The sequence below is a fragment of the Xenopus laevis genome, chromosome 6L (assembly GCF_017654675.1).
Source record: "Xenopus laevis strain J_2021 chromosome 6L, Xenopus_laevis_v10.1, whole genome shotgun sequence".
In the NCBI taxonomy this organism is placed as follows: Eukaryota; Metazoa; Chordata; class Amphibia; order Anura; family Pipidae; genus Xenopus; species Xenopus laevis.
This window is the reverse complement of record NC_054381.1, coordinates 26,476,070-26,496,825: the sequence shown is the minus strand read 5'-3', so window position 1 is coordinate 26,496,825 and position 20,756 is coordinate 26,476,070. Positions and strand designations below refer to the sequence as shown.

The 20,756-nt window shown below is 41.3% G+C and overlaps 1 protein-coding gene across 1 annotated transcript in view; it reads right to left on the bottom strand.

Annotated features, from left to right (window-relative positions):
• Positions 1-475: 475 nt before the first annotated feature.
• The window catches only part of dnajc1.L (DnaJ heat shock protein family (Hsp40) member C1 L homeolog), a 99,000-nt gene continuing 78,719 nt past the window's right edge, over positions 476-20,756 (bottom strand). The window contains exons 9-12 of the mRNA XM_018267280.2: positions 13,047-13,166; positions 3,677-3,725; positions 2,461-2,903; positions 476-671 (exon numbers count right to left, since the gene is read on the bottom strand). Of these exons, the coding sequence (XP_018122769.1) occupies positions 603-671; positions 2,461-2,903; positions 3,677-3,725; positions 13,047-13,166 (681 nt within the window). The 3' untranslated portion in view covers positions 476-602. The remainder of the gene's footprint in view (positions 672-2,460; positions 2,904-3,676; positions 3,726-13,046; positions 13,167-20,756) is intronic.

The window sequence follows — 20,756 nt, the reverse complement described above, 5'->3', positions numbered from 1 at the left end:
CTATGGGTAGAAATGGCCAAGGTTGCTTGAAAGGTTTTTTCTCCAGGACCAGAAGAAATCAATGCATGGTTGCTAGGTTAATTTGGACCCTAGCAACCAGATTGCTGAACTTGCAAACTGGAGAGCTACTGAATAAAAAGCTAAATAACTGAAAAACCACAAATAATAAAAAATGAAAACCAATTGCAAATTGTCTCAGAATATCACTCTCTACAACATTTAAAGTGAAGAATCCCTTTCTGCCCCTAAGTGCTGTTGTTGTTACTTTGTTTTCCTACAATAAGGAAAATACTCAGCAAGGCCTGAGCTCTGTGACAGAAGGAAAGGACAGACAATAGGATGGGACTGACTGAAAGGAAGAAAGAAATGGACTGACAGAAGGAATGAACAGACAGATGAAAGTGAAGCAGACTTATAGAAGAAAAGGACAGACAGAAGGGAGAGACAGAGAAGGAACTAATCAGTGAGACAGTTGTGGTATAAAAATATGTTTATTTCTCAAACACATGAAATATTTCTGATGAGAACATTGAGCAGTTAGTTATAAGGCACATGACATGTTGAACACTGAGGTATCGCTGCTCACGTAGAACTCGTCACCATCAGCTTTTGGCCAGTTTTTTCTTCTGCACCAATTCCACGAGCAGCTTGTAGCGACATATACACTCCTCCTGCAGCGAGACAGTTACACTCATTTAGCCAATAGAAATACAGTCTGTTATACAAGGGATAGGGCTTCATCTTTAATTGAACTTTTACTATAACAGAATGATTTATTCTGAGCAGGTTTTAGTTTTAGAATTTTTAGTCTCCCTTGTCTGCCTCTTACCAGCTTTCAAATGGGGGGTCACTGACCCCGGCAGCCAAAAAACTTTTTCTCTGTGAAGCTCCAACTTTATTGTTTATTGTGACTGTTTTTTTATTTATTTACTTGTTATTCTTATCTTTCTATTTGTCTCCTCTTATTCACCTTTCAGTCTCTTATTCACACTATTGCCTGGTTGTTAGGGTCAACTGGAGCTTTACAGTACAGGTATGAGATCCGTTATCCAAATTACGGGAAGACCGTCTCTCATAGACTCCATTGTAATCAAATAATCCACATTTTTTAAAAATGATTTCCTTTTTCTCTGTAATAATAAAACAGTAAATTGTACTTGATCCCAAATGAGATATAATTGAAGGGATTGTTCATCTTTAAACGAATGTTTAGTATGATGTAGAGAGGGATATTCTCAGGCAATTTGCAGTTGATTTTCACTTTTTACTATTTGTGGGTTTCAAGTTATTTAGCTTTTTATTCAGCAGCTCTCCAGTTTGCAATTTCATCTGGTTGCTAGGGTCCAAATTACCCTAGCAACCATGCATTGATTTGAATAAGAGACTGGAATATGAATAGGAGAGGCCGGAATAGAAAGATGAGTAATAAAAAGTAGTAGTAATAATGTGTAGCCTTACAGAGCATTTGTTTTAGATGGGGTCAGTGACCCCCCCCCCCCGTTTGAAAGCTGTAAAGAGTCAGAAAAAGTCAAATAATTAAAAAAACTATAACAAAATAAAAAATAAAGACAAATTGAAAAGTTGCTTAGAATTTACCATTCCATAACATACTAAAAGTAACTTAAAGGTGAACCTCCCCTTTAATCCCTATTGGAGGTAAAACAACCCTATTTGATTCATTGATTTCTTTGCTTATTTAAGGTATGAAGATCCAAATTATAGAACAATCCCCAGATTCCAAGCATTCTGGATAACAGGTCCCATACCTGTATCTAATTCCTACTTGTCAAAAACAACCAAAGAAATGCAGTATAATTTGAGGACAGTAACTGTAATGTTGATTCAGCAGGAGCACCCAGCTCACATTCAACTCACACCCAACTCACACCCAACTCACATTCAACTCACACCCAACTCACACCCAACTCACACCCAACTCACACCCAACTCACATTCAACTCACATTCAACTCACATTCAACTCACATTCAACTCACATTCAACTCACACTCAACTCACATTAAACTCACACCCAACTCACACCCAACTCACATTCAACTCACATTCAACTCACATTCAACTCACACCCAACCCCAGTGTCTGTATATAATATTGATGTGTGTGTGACCCCTGTATGTGCCCATGTCTGGTTTGTGGGAGATGTATCTGTATATCCTACTGGTTTCTTGCCATGTTTTTTGCTCATGACGTCTCTCTCCTCCTTTCTGTATCTTATAAGATGTTAAACTGCACAAACAAAAACGTAGCTGCATAGCCAGTTGCAGGGAATGAAGGAATAAAGGGTTTGCTGTATAATATCTGCCCAGTGTTGGATATATCACTATTCCTGCAGAGAAGATTGTGTATGTCAGTAAATAAGATGTCCTTATGTCCGTGCAGTTGTGTGTCAGTCCTAAGCCCCTCCTCTCGTTTACACTTTGCCATTAGATGTGTCACTCACTTTGCTTTTCCCGGGGACACATTTGGCAATTTTATCCCAGCGCTCGGCGGTGCCTCTGGGGTACTGTTGCAGTGCTAACTCTAACAGCTTCTGCTGGTTCTGACTCCATAATTCCTCCAAACTCCGACTTTGCTCCTTTTTTCTCATGTCATTGTCACTGTCTGCAAGATCTTCAGCCTCCTGCTCTGTATCAAAGTCTCTTTGGCGCCTGCCTCTCACCTTCTCCTCCACTTCACCTCTGGATAAAGGAGCGGCTTCTGCTGAAACCCTTGCACCCTTCCTTTTACGGGCCCTGACGCCTGTTGTGTGGCCCTCACTGTGACTTGCAGGGAGATCCTGCTCCTCCTCCTCCACTTCCTCTTCTTCTCTGTGTGTGATTAAACTGTCAGACAGATTCACATTTGCCTTCACAGAGCACTTTAAATCAGACAATCTAACGGCACCTAAAGGAAACAAAGACAGGAGCTGAGTGCATGTTCCATAGAGCTAGTACAGATAACTGGGAGCTTAAAGGGAAACTATCGTGAAAATTAAAATTTAATTTAAGCTTCATCATAACGAAACTTTGTACATACAATCAATTAAATATTCTGCATTGTTTCTGAAATAATCAAGTTTATCTTTACTATTCCTCTCTTAGCATCCCTCATTCTTTCTTTATGCGGCAGTTGGGTGTCAGCTAGTCATTGACAGTTAGATCCAATATATTTTATAGGGGGGCTCCCTTTCCTAGCAGATGAATTAGGGCTCATTCAAATAAATGATTCCGGTAGAAACAAAATCTAACAAAATAACTGCGTTTTGTACAAATCCTGCATGTAGATGATTGTAATGATTTTAATAGAGTGAGCTCTAATACATCTTCTAGGCAAAAGGAGCCCCCCTATAAGATATATTGGATCTAACTATCAATGAATATCTGACATCCAACAGATGCTGAGAGAGGAATAGTGAAGATAAACTTGATTATTGAGAATTTTTAATTGACTATATTTAGAAATATGACGCTTATATTAAATTTACATTTTTGCGATAGTTCCCCTTTAAATCCAGGGGAAATGACATCACAACGCAGCAACTTGCTCACTATACATATATTTATATATATTGTCATTTACACATTATAAATCAGAATACTGCAGTATTACTATACAATGTGACTGGACACGCGGTGGTCTCTCTCACAGGTAGATATATAGGAGCTTGTGACACACACCTGCAGAACACGACACGCCATCCTTTACTTGTTTTGCTTTTGTTGTGACCTGCAAAGAAAAAAGGGTAAAGGGTTCATTTGGATTTTGGTAGGATTTATTATCCGGAAACCTGTTATCCAGTAAGCTACGAATTACAGGAAAGCCACCTACTATAGACTCAATTTTAATCAAATAACGCAGATTTTTTAAAATGATTTCCTTTTCTCTGTAATAATATAACAGTAGCTTGTACTGGATCCAAACTAAGATATAATTAATCCTTACTGGAAGCAAAAGCAGCCTATGGGGTTCATGTTTATATGATATTTTAGTAGATTTAAAGTATGAAGATCCAAATTACAGAAAGATCCCTTATTCAGTATACCCCAGGTCCCAAGAATTCTGGATAACAGGTACTTGTATACTCCCCCTCCTTACTGTAGCCTGATTGGTGCTTTATTATAGTGGGCATGTTTCATCGTGGGCAGCAATTCCATGCAAGGCCTAATGAGTTATAATATAAGGGAATACCTAGGGGATTACAGTGTAAGGACTGGGTGAGAGATAACATAGAGTGATCTTATACAAAGAGTTCAGGGGGGATAGGAGGCCTGGAACTGCAGTGGACTTTGTTACAGTACCATAGAGAAGAAATTTGGAGAAACTGGAGCAATTCTTTTAGCAATCATAACTGCACATCAACTCTATATCGGATGTCTGGCCAATGGAACGAGTGTCCCTGGAAATGTCCCAGAATTGTATAAATGACCCACTACACAAATATCTCTGAAGGAGACCATGCCCATAATGTCTGGAACACTAAGGGGGTTATTTACTAAATGCAAAAACCACGAAACATTTGAGATTTTATTTTATAAAATCGGACTTTTAAAAAAATCTAGAATTTTTCAGAATTTATTAAAACTCCGAGGATGGAAAAGTCTGAATCTGAAAAACCGGCGTCTCAGACCTGTCGAGGTTGCATATAAGTCAATGGGAGAATTCCCAATGATTTTTTGATTAGCGATGGGTTTCGTGCAATACCCCGAGTTTTCAGGTAAAAAATTACGAAAAAATCGTGAAAATCAGATGAAAAAATTCGTAAAAATCGTGAGAATCTGAAAAGTAAATTTTCGGGACAATTTCATAATAAATAAGCATTAAAAACCAGAGTTTGATTGGAGTTTGTAGTAGAAAATATCGAGATAAATTCGGACTTTGATAAATAACCCCTTAGTGAAAAGGAGAAGGAAATTCATTAAGGCAGTTTATTGCCAATTAATTAGCCACAATAGTACAAGATATAAGACTATATTTATTCTGCTGAATGCTTTACCATACCCGAGTATACAGCTCTAGAAACTCTCTCTGTTGTTTAGGATAGCAACTGCCATATTAGCTTGTTGTGATATCACTTCCTGTCTAAATGTCTCTCCCTGCTCACTCATAGCTCTGGGCTCAGATTACAGCAGGGAGCGGGGAAAAGAGAGGGGGAGAAAGAGAGAGGGAGGATCAAACTGAGCATGCTCAAGTCCGTGCCCTGGAGGTTTAAGCTGAAAACAGGAAGTCTGATACAGAAGCCCATGTGTACACAATAGAAGGAAAGAAACGCTGTATAGTGATTGTGGAACATTATAAGCCATTTAGAGTAAGTTAGTGTAAGTTAGTGATATACAGTGAGCCAGTACCAAAGTGCTCCTGGATATTGAGCTGCAAATAAGAAAGGACAGTGGAGTAGAGGAGTGAAGTCTGTGTTTGGGCTCAGTAACACCAGCAATGGAAAGTGAATGGGTACAGGATAGGAATATTATTAAACATGTGATACACAAAGTGATGCTCCAAGAAAATTAGCAATGTTTTTTTATTTATAAATTGTGTGGTTTTATAATTATTTGCATTTATACATTTTTCCTGCCTGAAACTGAAATGCTATTAGATTGCCGGTGTCACTGTCCTCCCCAGTAAAGAAGTTAATTGTGAGGCTGGATTGTTCTTATTAGCATCACACCTCTTTATATACAGATCCTCTGCCATTCAACTGTTGGTCCTGCATTTAAACCAGCACCCTAGTTGCTAAGAAAAGTGGAACCTAGCAACTAGAGCAGTGTTCAAATTCCAAATAGGACAACTGCTAAAAAAAAAGTTAAATCTTTAAAGGTGTGGAGAATAAAAACTACAGACCAATTGCAAATTTATTTAGAATACCACTGTCTACATCACATTTGAGTTTACTCTAAATAAATTGTCCTATTCCACATGATAAACCACAAGTCAACAGAAATGCATATTAGACTACAGTCTATTCCTTATTCTCCTGCAGCAGAGACAAGAGCAGGATATTCCCTGTCATTGGGCAGATTTGAGGCAAGTAAATTATTATTACTTATGTCATTACCAGGCTGTTAGGGGACCATTGCCATAAAGTGAGAATCTACAATATGTAGGGAAAGGGTGACTAGGCTGTTAGGGGGACATTGCCATAAAGTGAGGATGTACAGTATGTAGGGAAAGGCTGTTAGGGGGACATTGCCATAAAGTGAGGATGTACAGTATGTAGGCAAAGGCTGTTAGGGGGACATTGCCATAAAGTGAGGATGTACAGTATGTAGGGAAAGGCTGTTAGGGTGACATTGCCATAAAGTGAGGATGTACAGTATGTAGGGAAAGGCTGTTAAGGGGACATTGCCATAAAGTGAGGATGTACAGTATGTAGGGAAAGGCTGTTAGGGGGACATTGCCATAAAGTGAGGCTGTACAGTATGTAGGGAAAGGCTGTTAGAGGGGCATTGCCATAAAGTGAGGATGCACAGTATGTAGGGAAAGGCTGTTAGGGGGACATTGCCATAAAGTGAGGATGTACAGTATGTAGGGAAAGGCTGTTAGGGGGACATTGCCATAAAGTGAGGATGTACAGTATGTAGGGAAAGGCTGTTAGGGGGACATTGCCATAAAGTGAGGATGTACAGTATGTAGGGAAAGGCTGTTAGGGGGACATTGCCATAAAGTGAGGATGTACAGTATGTAGGGAAAGGCTATTAGGGGGACATTGCCATAAAGTGAGGATGTACAGTATGTAGGGAAAGGCTGTTAGGGGGACATTGCCATAAAGTGAGGATGTACAGCAGGGATCCCCAACCTTTTGAACCCGTGAGCAACATTCAGAAGTAAAAGGAGTTGGGGAGCAACACTAGCATGAAAAATGTTCTTGGGGTGCCACATAAGTGCTGTGATTGGCCATTTAGTAGCCCCTATGTGGATTGTCAACCTACATTGAGGCTCTGTTTGGCAGTACATCTGGTTTTTATACAACTAAAATTTGCCTCCAAGTCTGGAATTCAAAAATAAGCTCCTGCTTTGAAACCACTGGGAGCAACATCCAAAGGGTTGGAGAGCAACATGTTGCTCACGAGCTACTGGTTGGGGATCACCGATGTACAGTATGTAGGTAAAGGCTGTTAGAGGGGCATTGCCATAAAGTGAGGATGCACAGTATGTATGGAAAGGCTGTTAGGGGGACATTGCCATAAAGTGAGGATGTACAGTATGTAGGGAAAGGCTGTTAGGGGGACATTGCCATAAAGTGAGGATGTACAGTATGTAGGGAAAGGATGACTAGGCTGTTAGGGGGACATTGCCATAAAGTGAGGATGTACAGTATGCAGGGAAAGGATGACTAGGCTGTTAGGGGGGACATTGCCATAAAGTGAGGATGTACAGCATGTAGGGAAAGGATGACTAGGCTGTTAGGGGAACATTGCCATAAAGTGAGGATGTACAGTATGTAGGGAAAGGCTGTTAGGGGGACACTGCCATAAAGTGAGGATGTACAGTATGTAGGGAAAGGATGACTAGGCTGTTAGGGGGGCATTGCCATAAAGTGAGGATGTACAGTATGCAGGGAAAGGATGACTAGGCTGTTAGGGGGGACATTGCCATAAAGTGAGGATGTACAGCATGTAGGGAAAGGCTGTTAGGGGGACACTGCCATAAAGTGAGGATGTACAGTATGTAGGGAAAGGATGACTAGGCTGTTAGGGGGGACATTGCCATAAAGTGAGGATGTACAGCATGTAGGGAAAGGATGACTAGGCTGTTAGGGGAACATTGCCATAAAGTGAGGATGTACAGTATGTAGGGAAAGGCTGTTAGGGGGACACTGCCATAAAGTGAGGATGTACAGTATGTAGGGAAAGGATGACTAGGCTGTTAGGGGGGCATTGCCATAAAGTGAGGATGTACAGTATGCAGGGAAAGGATGACTAGGCTGTTAGGGGGGACATTGCCATAAAGTGAGGATGTACAGCATGTAGGGAAAGGATGACTAGGCTGTTAGGGGAACATTGCCATATAGTGAGGATGTACAGTATGTAGGGAAAGGCTGTTAGGGGGACACTGCCATAAAGTGAGGATGTACAGTATGTAGGGAAAGGATGACTCAGGCTTTGCCATACACATAGCCAATGCCATATTTACAGCAATCCTTATTATTGTTCATTATAAAGAGATTGAAATGTCCAGTAATCCAATTGTTTGTACTGTAGGAAGTAAATGAAAGAGCAGACAATGTGGGGGCTGGTGATTGGCTGGAATTCTGTATTTCTCCCTATTACTGAAGCTGAATTGCCAATGACACGGGCAGCTTTCCCTCTGGCCGGGATCAATATGAACATTACAGCAGAGAAAGGCAAATAAATGGGCTTGGCCTCCTACTATCAATAACCATGTAACTGCACCGGGGCTTCAAGCAAAACAAAGGAAAAAATAAAGAATCTAAAGAAATATCTGCTATTAATTTCTATTAAATACACATTTAAAGGGGAACTCTACCAAAAACAGCCTTTTGTACTTGAAAAAATGGAACTTTAAGCAACATTCAATTAATACAATTAACAGCTTTAATTATTTTTTAGGGAGATTTAGTTGCCCGGCGATAAATCGCCTCTTCTTCGGGACGACTAATCTCCCTGAACCGCCTCCCGCTGGCTAGAATGTAAATCGCCGGCGAAATGGCAATCGGTGCACTTCGTTTTCTGAAGTCGCCCGAAGTTGCCTCACAAAGAAACTTGGGAAAATGAAGCGCTCCGTGTGCCATCCCGCTGATGATTTAGATTCTAGCCGGTGGGAGGCAGTTTGGGGAGATTAGTCGCCCCGAAGAAGAGGAGATTTATCACCGGCGACTAATCTCCCCGAATCTGAGCGTGTCTCTGCCCTAAAGGGATGGTTCACCTCTAAGTTATCTTTTAGTATGTTATAGAATGGCTAAATCTAAGCAACTTTTAAATTGGCCTTTATTTTTTCTATTGTATAGTTTCTGAATAATTTGCCTTCTGAGTTTTTCCAGTTTTCAAATGGGGGGTCACTGACCCCATCTAAAAAACAAAGATGAACCACCCCTTTAACGAATGTATATTGGAAAGGTGCTTATAATGATATTTTTTATGATTAGGCAAATAAATCATTATAAGTCTCTTATCCGTAGGTCTACAGCTCCCACTAAACTACAATTCCGAGTTTCCCCCAAAAGCCAGTGCCTGGAGCTGGGGGTTAGTATTGTTACTAAAGCGTTAGGACAGAGCCCAGTCTAGAGAAGGCTGATCAGGTATAATAAATTACCTGTCTCGGAGTCACATGGCTGGAAACCATGGTAATTAAGAAAGTCACCTTAAATCTCTCCACCTGCCTCTTGTTTTGCTTCCCTACCTGAGCCTTTTTCCAGGCAGCCGGCAAATCCCGTATGAGGAGCTGTGTCAGGTGAATGTGGGAGATTAGCGAGCGGGGAGAGAGCAGGCGAGTGAGTCGTCCCATGCACTGATACTGCTCACATGTAGCAAATGTGACAGTTTGCTGCCTGTCATTTAAAGAGCCTGCTGCTAATAATCACATTATTGCTGCTTTGCATGCCAGACACTTGCCTGTGTTTCCTGTTATTTTTACAATTTAAGTGGCCTTTGTGGTTACAGAAATCATCTGGTGAAAGCTATAAATGAACATTATGAACATCGGGCCCTCTGAGAAGTGCGCGTGAGAGGCTACTGGGATATCACATATGATTGGTCCACATTCTATTAACCCCTAAACACCCGGCTGCTGCGAGTTTATGGAGAGGCACTCGGCCCCACCTTACAGTGAACTCATCTTTAGATTCGCATTAGCGATGTGCAGGTCCGCGCCCGCGCTTCCGGGGTCCTTTTATAGACCCACACCGACCCGAGACTATAAAACCGGAACCAGGAAGTCGGATGCCGGCATTTGAAGGTGGTGGGAGGGGAGAGCAGGAGAAGAGCTCAACCCGCACCCGCCCGTGAGGAGTGCAGGTTCCGCGGGTATCGGGTCGGCCCGCACATCACTAATTCACATATTACTGTACAATGTATGATCAGAACTCACTGCATTACTAGCTGAACCTCACTCTCTTACAATCGTCGTGGACACAGGCTCAATCCACTCTCTGCATGTATTTAGATGTCTGCTGCAGACTGCACTGGTTTCAATGTAATGCATTCCACACGGCAAATGTACAGCAATTGCTGAACTAAAACTCCCACAGTCCTGTGACAGTTGTGAGATGCAGGTGTGGATGGAATCAGGTTTGACATCCCTAATGTAAAATATGGTAAGGTATGGGACCTGTTAGCCAGAATGCCTGAGACCTGGGGATTTCTGGATAACAGGCCTGTTTGTAATTGAGATCTTCATACCTTAATCCTACTAGAAAATCATGTACACATTAACGGGATACTGTCATGGGAAAAAATTTTGTTTTTTTCAGACCGCATCAGTTAATAGTGCTGCTTCAGTAGAATTCTGCACTGAAATTAGTTTCTCAAAAGAGCAAACAGAATTTATTATATTTAATTTTGAAATCTGACATGGGGCTAGACATATTGTCAGTTTCTCAGCTGCCCCCAGTCATGTGACTTGTGCTCTGATAAACTTCAATCACTCTTTACTGCTGTACTGCAAGTTGGAGTGATATCACCCCCTCCCTTTCCTCCCCAGCAGCCTAACAACAGAACAAGGTAACCAGATAGCAGCTTCCTAACACGAGATAACAGCTGCCTGGTAGATCTAAGAACAGCACTCAATAGTAAAATCCAGGTCCCACTGAGACACATTCAGTTACAGTGAGTAGGAGAAACAACAGCCTGCCAGAAAGCAGTTCCATCCTAAAGTGCTGGCTCTTTCTGAAAGCACATGACCAGGCAAAATTACCTGAGATGGCACCTACACACCAATGTTACAACTAAAAAAATTAGTTCGGGCTTTTTCAGCATGATTCGGACGAATCAAATGTGAATCCTCATTTGCATATGCAAATTAGGGGTGGTGGGAAATTGCGTGACTTTTGTCACAAAACAAGGAAGTAAAAATGTTTTCCCCTTCCCACTCCATATGCAAATTAGGATTCAGATTCAGTTCGTATTTGACCAATCTTTTGTGAAGGATTCGGGGGATGCATAATGCATCCCATAAATGTACAGGAAAAGAGTGAAAGGAAATGAGGCCAAACAAGTCACTTTCAATGGTACAAAATATGTAGAAGCCACAGTCATGTGCCGGTAGCAGGACCTGGGAGTGGGCCGATGGTGCAGAGAGAAAAAAAAGGCAAAGCACAAACAAAATGGTCTGATTGTTCTTAAAGGACGGGAATGAGCATTAAGCCTGAAGCGAGAGATTTACCGGAAAATGGGTCAAATAACAGATGTGGGGAGGCTGGGAGCGAGCGCGGGTCCAGGTAAGCAGGTCTGTGATTAGAGAAAACTCAATCTGATCCTTCTTTTATAATCAAGTTGTTGGGAGAAGACAAATCAAATTAACCCCTTTCCTGCTGAAGGGCAAAATAATTTATCGCATCCAAGCGCAGGGCACTAAAATGGATATAGCAGACATGAGTGATGGGGATTGGAGTATAAGGTAGTTACAATAGGAGCTAATGGAAAACAAAGGACAAAACACAAAATACACTCCTGCTGCACATACATCACACATAGTGTCAGGACTTGCCCAGCAATATGGCTATACATGATCACATTGTGCTACACAGATAAATAGCAGCACCTTAAGCACACAAACCACTATTCTAGGGACCAATCATTAACGGATAAACATGTATTCTAGGAGCCAATAATAAGGAAAGGAACTGCTATTCTAGGGGCCAATCATTAGGACAAGAGGTGTTATTCTAGGAGCCAATCATAAGGAAAGGAGCCACTATTCTAGGGGCCAATCATTAGGACAGGAGATTTTATTCTAGGGGTCAATCATTAGGAAAAGAGGTGTTACTCAAGGGGCCAATCATAAGAAAAAGAGCCCATTATTCTAGGGGCCAATCATTAGGACAGGAGGTGTTATTCTGGGGGCTAGTTATTAGGACAGGAGGTGATATTCTAGGTGCTAATCATAAGGAAAGGAACCGCTATTCTAGGGGCCAATCATTAGGACAGGAGGTGTTACTCTAGAGGCCAATAATAAGGAATGGAGCGGCTATTCTAGGGGCCAATCATTAGGACAGGAGGCTGTTTTTTTAGGGGCCAATCATTAGATGGAGAAGGCGCAAACAAGATCACAACTTGCCTGGGTGCAGTTAAAATGTGTACAAAGCAACAAACAAAGTGCTGCTCAGTTATAATTACTAATTTGAAACAAAAAACAAAATGTTGGCATTGCTTTGTTTATAATAATTGGTTACTCCCACTGAGCTTGTTGAGTGCAGTACATTTACTATCCACCTGGAGCACTGGTCAAACGCTTGGGTGCAGGTTATATAATATACATCCAAATAGCAAAGAAACCGCACTCCCGGTGTTTTAAGGTGAAGAAATCAAATAATATTTATTTCGAAGTTTCGACTCCTGAGTTAGAAGCCGAAAGGTCGAAATAAATATGATTTCATTTTTTCACCTTAAAAGATCTGGAGTCCGGTTTCTTTGCTATTTGTATATATGTATATATATATTTATCCCTCTCAATTTCAAGTCCTGCAAATAAGGTATTTTTTTTTTTTTTTTTTAACACACACACATACAATTCCTTTTGATTGTATATATTTTTTTACTTTTGCAGTTAGTGCAGACACTCAATGCTGTTCCACTGGCTCCTGTTAACAGTTTGCTAGTCGGTATAAATAGCATTGTTTTTGTGTGATCGGGTTACAGTAGCCCAAACCTGGGAGCAGTGCAATCCCCTGTACAGCCGATCAGTTACAGCTGTTAATTGCTGAGCAGGGGACGGATTCACATCTGCTTCTGGCTTTCTCTGCTAATGTTACTTGCAGGGCCTGAAAGGACTGTTCTCTCTTACAAAAGGCACAATATCGGGCCGGTTTTATTGTGGGGCTTCCTCTTGTCTCTGTCTCTGCCAGGCACACAATGTAAATCTGAGTGAACTCACATCTGCCACTGATCGACCCAATTCCTGTGCAATCTTCTCCCATCGACCGGGGGTGCCCCCGGGGAACTTGACCATACTTCTTGTCAGCTGCCTCAGCTCCTCTTCTGTCCATTCCAGGGCCTGGGAACACAAACCGCGGCACAATGTGATAGTCGTACTGTACAACATTGTCTTATTATAAAGACTGATATAGAAATAAAGTAAATGTATCTGATCAGTTCTCTGGATGGTTTCCCTCTGATGTGTCGGCTTAATGTGTCTGCTCGCTTGTAGGCACCGACTTTGTTCTGCTTAATGATTATTATAGGCACAAGGAACATTTCTACTTAAGATAATGTTTAAAAATAGGCAGCACCTCCCCCATAACCTTTCCAGATAAATACCTCATCTAATCACCATTTCCGATAATGAACAGGCATGCATGAAGCACTTTCATTAGCGAGCCATCAGCATAGAACAACAGTCAGAGGTGAGTGACTCCAGGGAGCATCTCCACAGCTCCAGCAAAGCTTCTCCTGACACTAATCCTAACTGTCATTCTCCCACTGGGCTCCAACCCCACTGACATCCGCCTGCCTCACTGCCAGCTGAATGGGGCCCTTCCTCACTTCTTTCCCTGTCTCCCCTAATCAATGGTTCAAGCGTGCTCTTTTCACCATGTCCAAATGGCACCTTCACTCATGGTCAGAAAAGCAATGTCCCCGTTAAAGGGCTTCCCGAGAGCCTGTACCATTTGCATTCATTTGCAAAGCAAACTACCGTTATTCACTTCGTTCTGCTATCAACAGTGCCCCCCCCCAGCACAGCCATTAGCATAAATATAAGAGTCAGTAAATAAGGGCCAATAGCGAGGGGGATTTGATCAGTCGCTCACTTTTATTCACACGTGATCCTTTTGTTCCATTCGTTTTTACATTAGAGAGCATGTAAAACCCCTGCAAATGCCCCTTACCCATCTTACTGCTATGGAAATATCTTGCAGATTTGGGGAAAAGAAAGTCTAAAAGGATCAGTACTGATTATAAGGCAGAGCAGAATGGGTATGTTACCTCTCACATGCGAATATACATACAAAACAATATACAGGTATGGGACCAGCTATCCAGAATGCTCAGGACCTGGGGTTTTCCTGATAACGGATCTTTCTGTAATTTGGACCTTCATACCTTAAGGGAGACTCGGGGAGATTAGTCGGCTGGCGACCGATCACCTCTTCTTTGGGGCGACTAATCTCCCTGTGAACTGCCTCCCCGCCGGCTAGAATCTAAATCGCCAGCAGGATGGCACTCGGAGCGCTTTGTTTTCCTAGGTTTCCTCGTGAGGCAACTTTGGAGAACGAATCGATCCGAGTGCAATCTCGCCGTCGATTTCGATTCTAGCCGGCGTGGAACAAGTTTGGGGAGATTAGTTGCCCGAAGAAGAGTCGAATTGTCCTGAATCTCCTGAATCTTCTCGGCTGTCTCTGCCCTAAGTCTACTAGAAAATCATATAAACATTAAATAAACCCAATAGGCTGGTTTTGCTTCCAATAAGGATTAATTATATCTTAGTTGGGGTCAAGAACAAGCTACTGTATCATTATTACAAAAAAAAAAGGAAATCATTTTTAAAAATTTGGATTATTTGTATAAAATGATGGGAGACAGCATTTCCGTAATTCTGAGCTTTCTGAATAAGGGGTTTGCTGATAATGGATCCCATACCTGTATTATATGCACATTCTTGCTGCAACACACAAAATCCTACTGCAGCCAAAAGTTGTTGGGGGATTCTGGGCTTTGTAGTTCGTCAACAGCAGATTGGACTCCTCTGATATAAATGTGAACTGCCTCTCCCGCCCATGGGAACACCAGGCTTACAACATTGCAAGCATCCCCCTCTAATTTAACTCTGGCCCTAAATATTACAATAACCATAAAAATTCACTTTCTACATTTTTTTAAAAAAAAAAATTTGAATAAAAAAAGTACAATTTGGAAAGCTGTGATGCGAGATGCCCATTAGGCCCAACAACAAGTCTATTTACATAGCTGCGTTTATATTCAGATGGCTACCTATTCATCAGCAGCACAACGACACATTAGGATTACCACCTTCAGCGTCTGACAAGTCTGGGAAACGTCAACCGATTGTAATTCAGACGCCAAATGATTTGGGGAATGCCGAGTCTGCAAGCATACTAATTATAGCTTTCTAGAGATTCCAGAAAATCCAGAAAAAGATGGAAGGAAAGGGTGTGTGAAAGGAGGAACAGCTTGGCAGCCACTTAAACAACTCTGCCTGCTTAAAGAAACAGTACCACCAAAAAATTCCTTAAAGGAATGACAATATAATGAACAGTTGCATGGTTGCTAGAGTAATTTAGACCCTAGCAACCAGATTGCTGAAATTGCAACCTGAAGAGCTGCTGCTGAATAAAAAGCTAATTAACTCAAAAACCACAAATAACAGAAAACGAAAACCAATTGCAAATTGTCTCAGCATATCCCTCTCTACATCATCTCTATCATACTAAAAGTTAATTTAAAGGTGAACAACCCCTTTAATGCCGCCGGCTAGAATCTAAATCACCGGTGGGATGGCACTCGGAGAGCTTAATTTCCGAAGCCGCCCAAAGTTTCCTCGTCAGGCAACTTCGGTCAACTTCGGAAAACTAAGTGATCCGAGTGCCATCCCATCGGCGATTTCGATTCTAGCCGGTGGGAAGGCAGCTTGGGGAGATTAGTCGTCCGAAGAAGAGGTGACTAAATCTCCCCGAATCTCCACGTGTGTTTCTGCCCTAAAAAGTAGTCAGCAAAGCAAGCGTATGGCCTCCTATGGAAGTGACACAATACAAGAACTGGAAAGTAGGGATTGGTGAATTTGACCTGTTTCGCTTCGCCAAAAATTCGCTCACACCCGTTTTACTTTGAAATACAATATTTACTGTGAGGCAGTGTTAATGTTACACAATGGAGGCATGAGCAAGGCCTCTCTGTCAGTCACATACACAACCTAAAGCAATAAGTGATTGGTACAGGACTGGATAAGGGGCAGACTAATTGGAATTGACCATTTACAGGCAGAACCATGGCAAAATATACATCTGGTCAGTATTTTAAACCTCTTTATTTCAGAAATAATAACATTCATAGCAGTTTTTGGGTACATCAGAACAAAATGTTGATGTAAAATCCAGGAAAACATTACTTAAAAATCAGGGAAATACACCCATGATAAATTGGTGGGACCACAAATAAAAAAATTGGGAAAACTTAAAATCAGGGTACTTAAAATCGAGGTTTCACTGTGTAAGCTTTCAATAAACCAGTGAGTAATATAAGGGTGTCTCTACTTTATTGAGTGGCCACAAGGCTAATATAAACACAGAGCCCCAATTTTCCTCTATAATAAAGCGTGATCCTGTTATGGCAGAGGTTGGCTGAACTAATTCCATGCATGGAGATTACCACGAGGTGTGGCACGCTCACGCTGAAAGATTGTATCAAACCAATTAACACGAGTGCAATCGATTGATCCCGACTCGTGTTAATGCATTGTCTCAAACCATATGCACCTCTCCAATACGTGACAGAGAGCTCCAGCCAACGTGCTCTTCATCAGGAGTCGTTAACTGTATCTGAAGCTGCAACAAAGCTCCTGTGATCCGACCACCACTAGGATGGCCCTTGGTGTGAATGTTTTAATACGGAGCCGAGTGTCGCTGTAAGAGGGGAATGAATGCATAAGCACACTGCTTTTGTCACTGGGAAACATGTGCGCCCAATATTCCTGAAACGTTGGAAAAGCGTGCGTCTCTGCAGCAGTGTTACGGAGGACGCCACATGGGGAGTGGACAGCTGTCAAGGCTTCGCTAGCATTCAAATTTAACATCAAAAGGACCCGCTCAAACACCCAATCTCCATATCGAATACAAAGTGAAAGTTTAGCAAAGGCTTAGACCACAGACATAAAATTCATATCATGTTCTTCCTGCAATTAGAAAAACACACACCACCGAGGCAGGAAGAATCTCTACGACCACAAAAGCTGAAATCAACAGTATTTAATTACCATCTGCCTCGCCGTTGTTTACAATGCTGGGTTTAAAAGGCCAAAATCTTGTTTATTTGCACACTGGAAATTTTTCATTTCATAGCTGTTATATATATATATAAAAAAAAAAAATAGGGAATGTGATAAAAAAAAAATTCACAAAAAAAAGATACATTAAAGGGCAGATTTATTAATTCAAATTTTCCAATTTTTTTTGTCAAAACTCTCAAATTCAAATTCCACTATTTGCCACCTTAAACCTGCCGAATTCATGTATCAATCAATGGGAGAGGTCCAGTGACTGATTCGAAGATGTTATTAGCCTTCCTGACATTTGACTTTGTTTTGGAGAAAAAATACGATTAGAGTTTTTGGGTCGGTAGCATTCGTTTGAGTTGTAGATATTCGATTTTTTTATTAAATACCCTCCCAATCGAATTTAGAGTTTATTCGAATTTATTTGAGTAAAAAAAAAAAAACTCACTTAAATTCGAAATTCGACCTTTGATAAATGGGCTTCCCCCATTCTAATAATGTTTCCTTTGCACACTAGTACAGGTATTGGACCTATTATCCAGAATCCTTGGGACCCAAGGATTTATAGATAACGGGGCTTTCCGTAATTTGGATCTTCATACCTTAAGTCTACTAGAAAATTCTGTAAACATTAAATAAACCCAATAGGCTGGTTTTGCTTCAGGATTAATTATATCTTAGTTTGGATCAAGTACAAGGTACTGTTTTATTATTACAGAGAAAGGGGAAATTATTTTTAAACTTTAGATTATTTGATTATAATGGAGTCTAAGGGAGATGGCCTTTCTGTAATTCAGAGCTTTCTGGATATCAGGTTTCCTCAAAACAGATCCCATACCTGCATTTTAATGTAAGTTCTGCAGATGCACAAAGGTGGTTATGGGCTCCAACCAGCGGGAGGTTTGAACCAGTGAGCAGTGCACAGTAGAAAGCGTCTCACTGGGGAAGTAGTAAATATAAGACAAATATAAATTTGCAATTTCGTTAAATACAACACAGCCAAATGTGAATTTTGTTTATTTTTAATCTTTATTCTACTCTTGTCGTTTATTACATTTCCTCATGAATCATCCTCACTCACATATAAGAACCAGCACTCAGGAGTATGATGCCACTAAAACAAGTAAATTATTTGGGTTACAGTTTGTGGCCATGCCTGTTTTACCAAAACATACTCCCAGTATAATAACTACTTCAAATGGAAAATCAGCCTATTCACCCCAGACATGCCAGTATAATTACTACAGAAAATGAATAATCAATATTAACCCCACACATGGCAGTATAATAACCTTATAATGGTCAGTGAGCTCTCCATTAACCACAGACAAGTCCGTAGAATCACTGAAAATGGCCAATGAGCACTGCATTAACTCCAGACATGCCAGTAAGATCAATCCAGAAAAGGATAAATTAGAAAGCAATACCTCACCTACACTTGCACAAGCAGAATACCAACACTTAAGTTCTTTCCTAAATCTCACACTGCTTGGCTCTCTCTCTCACTGCCTAGCACCTGTAAAAAAAAATCCAAGATGGCCGTGTGTTCCAAAGTGGAACACGTAGCCAACTTGGTTTTATTTCTCAAGGAGCAGGTTGCTGAGAAGAACCAAAAACAAGTAGACAGCAATCGGGAACAGTGGGCTGTGAGCTGAAAAAAGGGACTGTCCCGTAAAACAAATTAATTGCACAGAAATGCAAAATTAATAATTTAATTGCAGTTCTCATGCTGTACAGATTTTTTTTATATCAAAACTAATGAAACCCTTTTCCCAGCAATACCAATGAATGCCTGCAAGGTAAGCAGCATCAGACCAGGTACCAAAAAATGCTTATATGGCCATCCAGTTCACCCAATAATTTGACTTTGTACATACCGATACCTATGGACATTGTCCATGGCAAAAAAGGAAAATTGAAGGGAAAAGTAGAGGATAGAGAATAAAGACGTTTTTTGAGTAGAGGAAGAAAATAGTATGGAAATGGGGCCTATGGTTTAATAAGGATCTCTGGTGGGCCCCTGGCACCCCAGCCCTACACTAAATAAAAGGGACTGATATTCTGGGTTCTGATACAGTATTTGTACATGGGAGAGTACATAAATTACTGAATTCTACAACCTCTCAGAGGCCCATTTAGCAAAGGTCGAATTTCGAATTCATGAGAATTTTTTTTAGTCTAATAAATTCGAATATACTCGAAATTCGAATGGGAAGTTAATTAAGAAAAAATGTGAACGTCTAAAATTTGAACGTCTAAAACTTGAACGAATATTACCGACTTGACAACGCGAAATTTCAGGAAATCAAAATTGATTCGTATCAGACTAAATTTCAATGTCAGGAAGGCTATTAACAGCTTAAAATGGGAAATGTTTACCGTATATGTAATTAAATGCCAGTTAATACATATGGGTGGCAGTTTGACATGCAGACACACCTGTACAGTTGCAGAGCTGGACCAGACCTGCATGAGATAGCTCGGAGTGACAGCAGCCTGCCTTCAGCAGAACAATTAACTTAACCCTGTAAGTACTAATCCTGTCATCTATATCTCCTGCAGGTTTGAGCTGACAGTTTCAGTTCCTAACAGGCAAGTTGCTATGGGTTGGACATATTACTTACAGTATGCTTCTCACAGCATGGTGGTATATTTTACCAGTATACAATCCAGAACAGGGAAGTCCTATGCAGGGAAGTCCTATGCAGGCAAGTCTAGACTATACACCTGAGTGTGGTGTGTTTCTAAATCTTCTAATATGGCAGGGATATATCACCCTGTCCTTAATACTTCTTATTTAACAATCTGGTCAGAGATAACTGACAAGAATATATTAAGGTCCTGTACTGAGACGTCCAAGCCTGTTAATGTGCAAGCAGGGAAGTGACAGTGGAGGCCAGATGGGCATCGGCAGGGCCGCCACCAGAAATCGCAGGGCCCCATACGACAAAATGTCCTGGGCCCGCTGGTCTGCAACCACCAAAAGCACTCCCCACCCCACAGTAAAAAAAAAACATTGGTGGCTAGGGTTCACACATGTTAAAAAAAAAATACTGGTGGTGAGGGCCCCCCCATTAAAAAAAACATTTGTGGTCAGTGCCCCCCCACTAAAAAATATTGGCGGCTAGGACCCCACATGGGGAAAACAATTGGTGGACAGCCCCCCCCCCACGTTATACGAAAATTGGTGGCCAGGGCCCCCCTTAAACGTCCATGTAAAAAAACTTGCACCCCCAGAAGTTTAAAAACAATTTGGTGCCCAGGGCCCCACCACACAGGGACCACAAAGGGTTACCTTTAGGGGGGCCCTGCCATGTTACACTTACTTCATTAGTGTGGCCCACCTGCTGTAAGTCAGCTGCCAACTACAGAAGAGAGGAGGGGAGCACAGGTGGCTGCATCTTCTTCCAGTGACAGCATTTTCTTCCCTTATTGGTCACAGAATTTCAAGTCCTGGTAAAGCTGCATGGTGATTGGATGAGCTGGAGGAGAAGTTCAAACCTCATCTATCCAATCCCTGATCAGCTCAACCGGGACTTAAACTCAGTGACCAATAAGGGGGAAGTATTGGACAGAAGATACCTCCCCTTGTGCTCCTGCCCTGCCTTCCCGTAGTCAGCAGCTCTCAGAAAGCAGGGG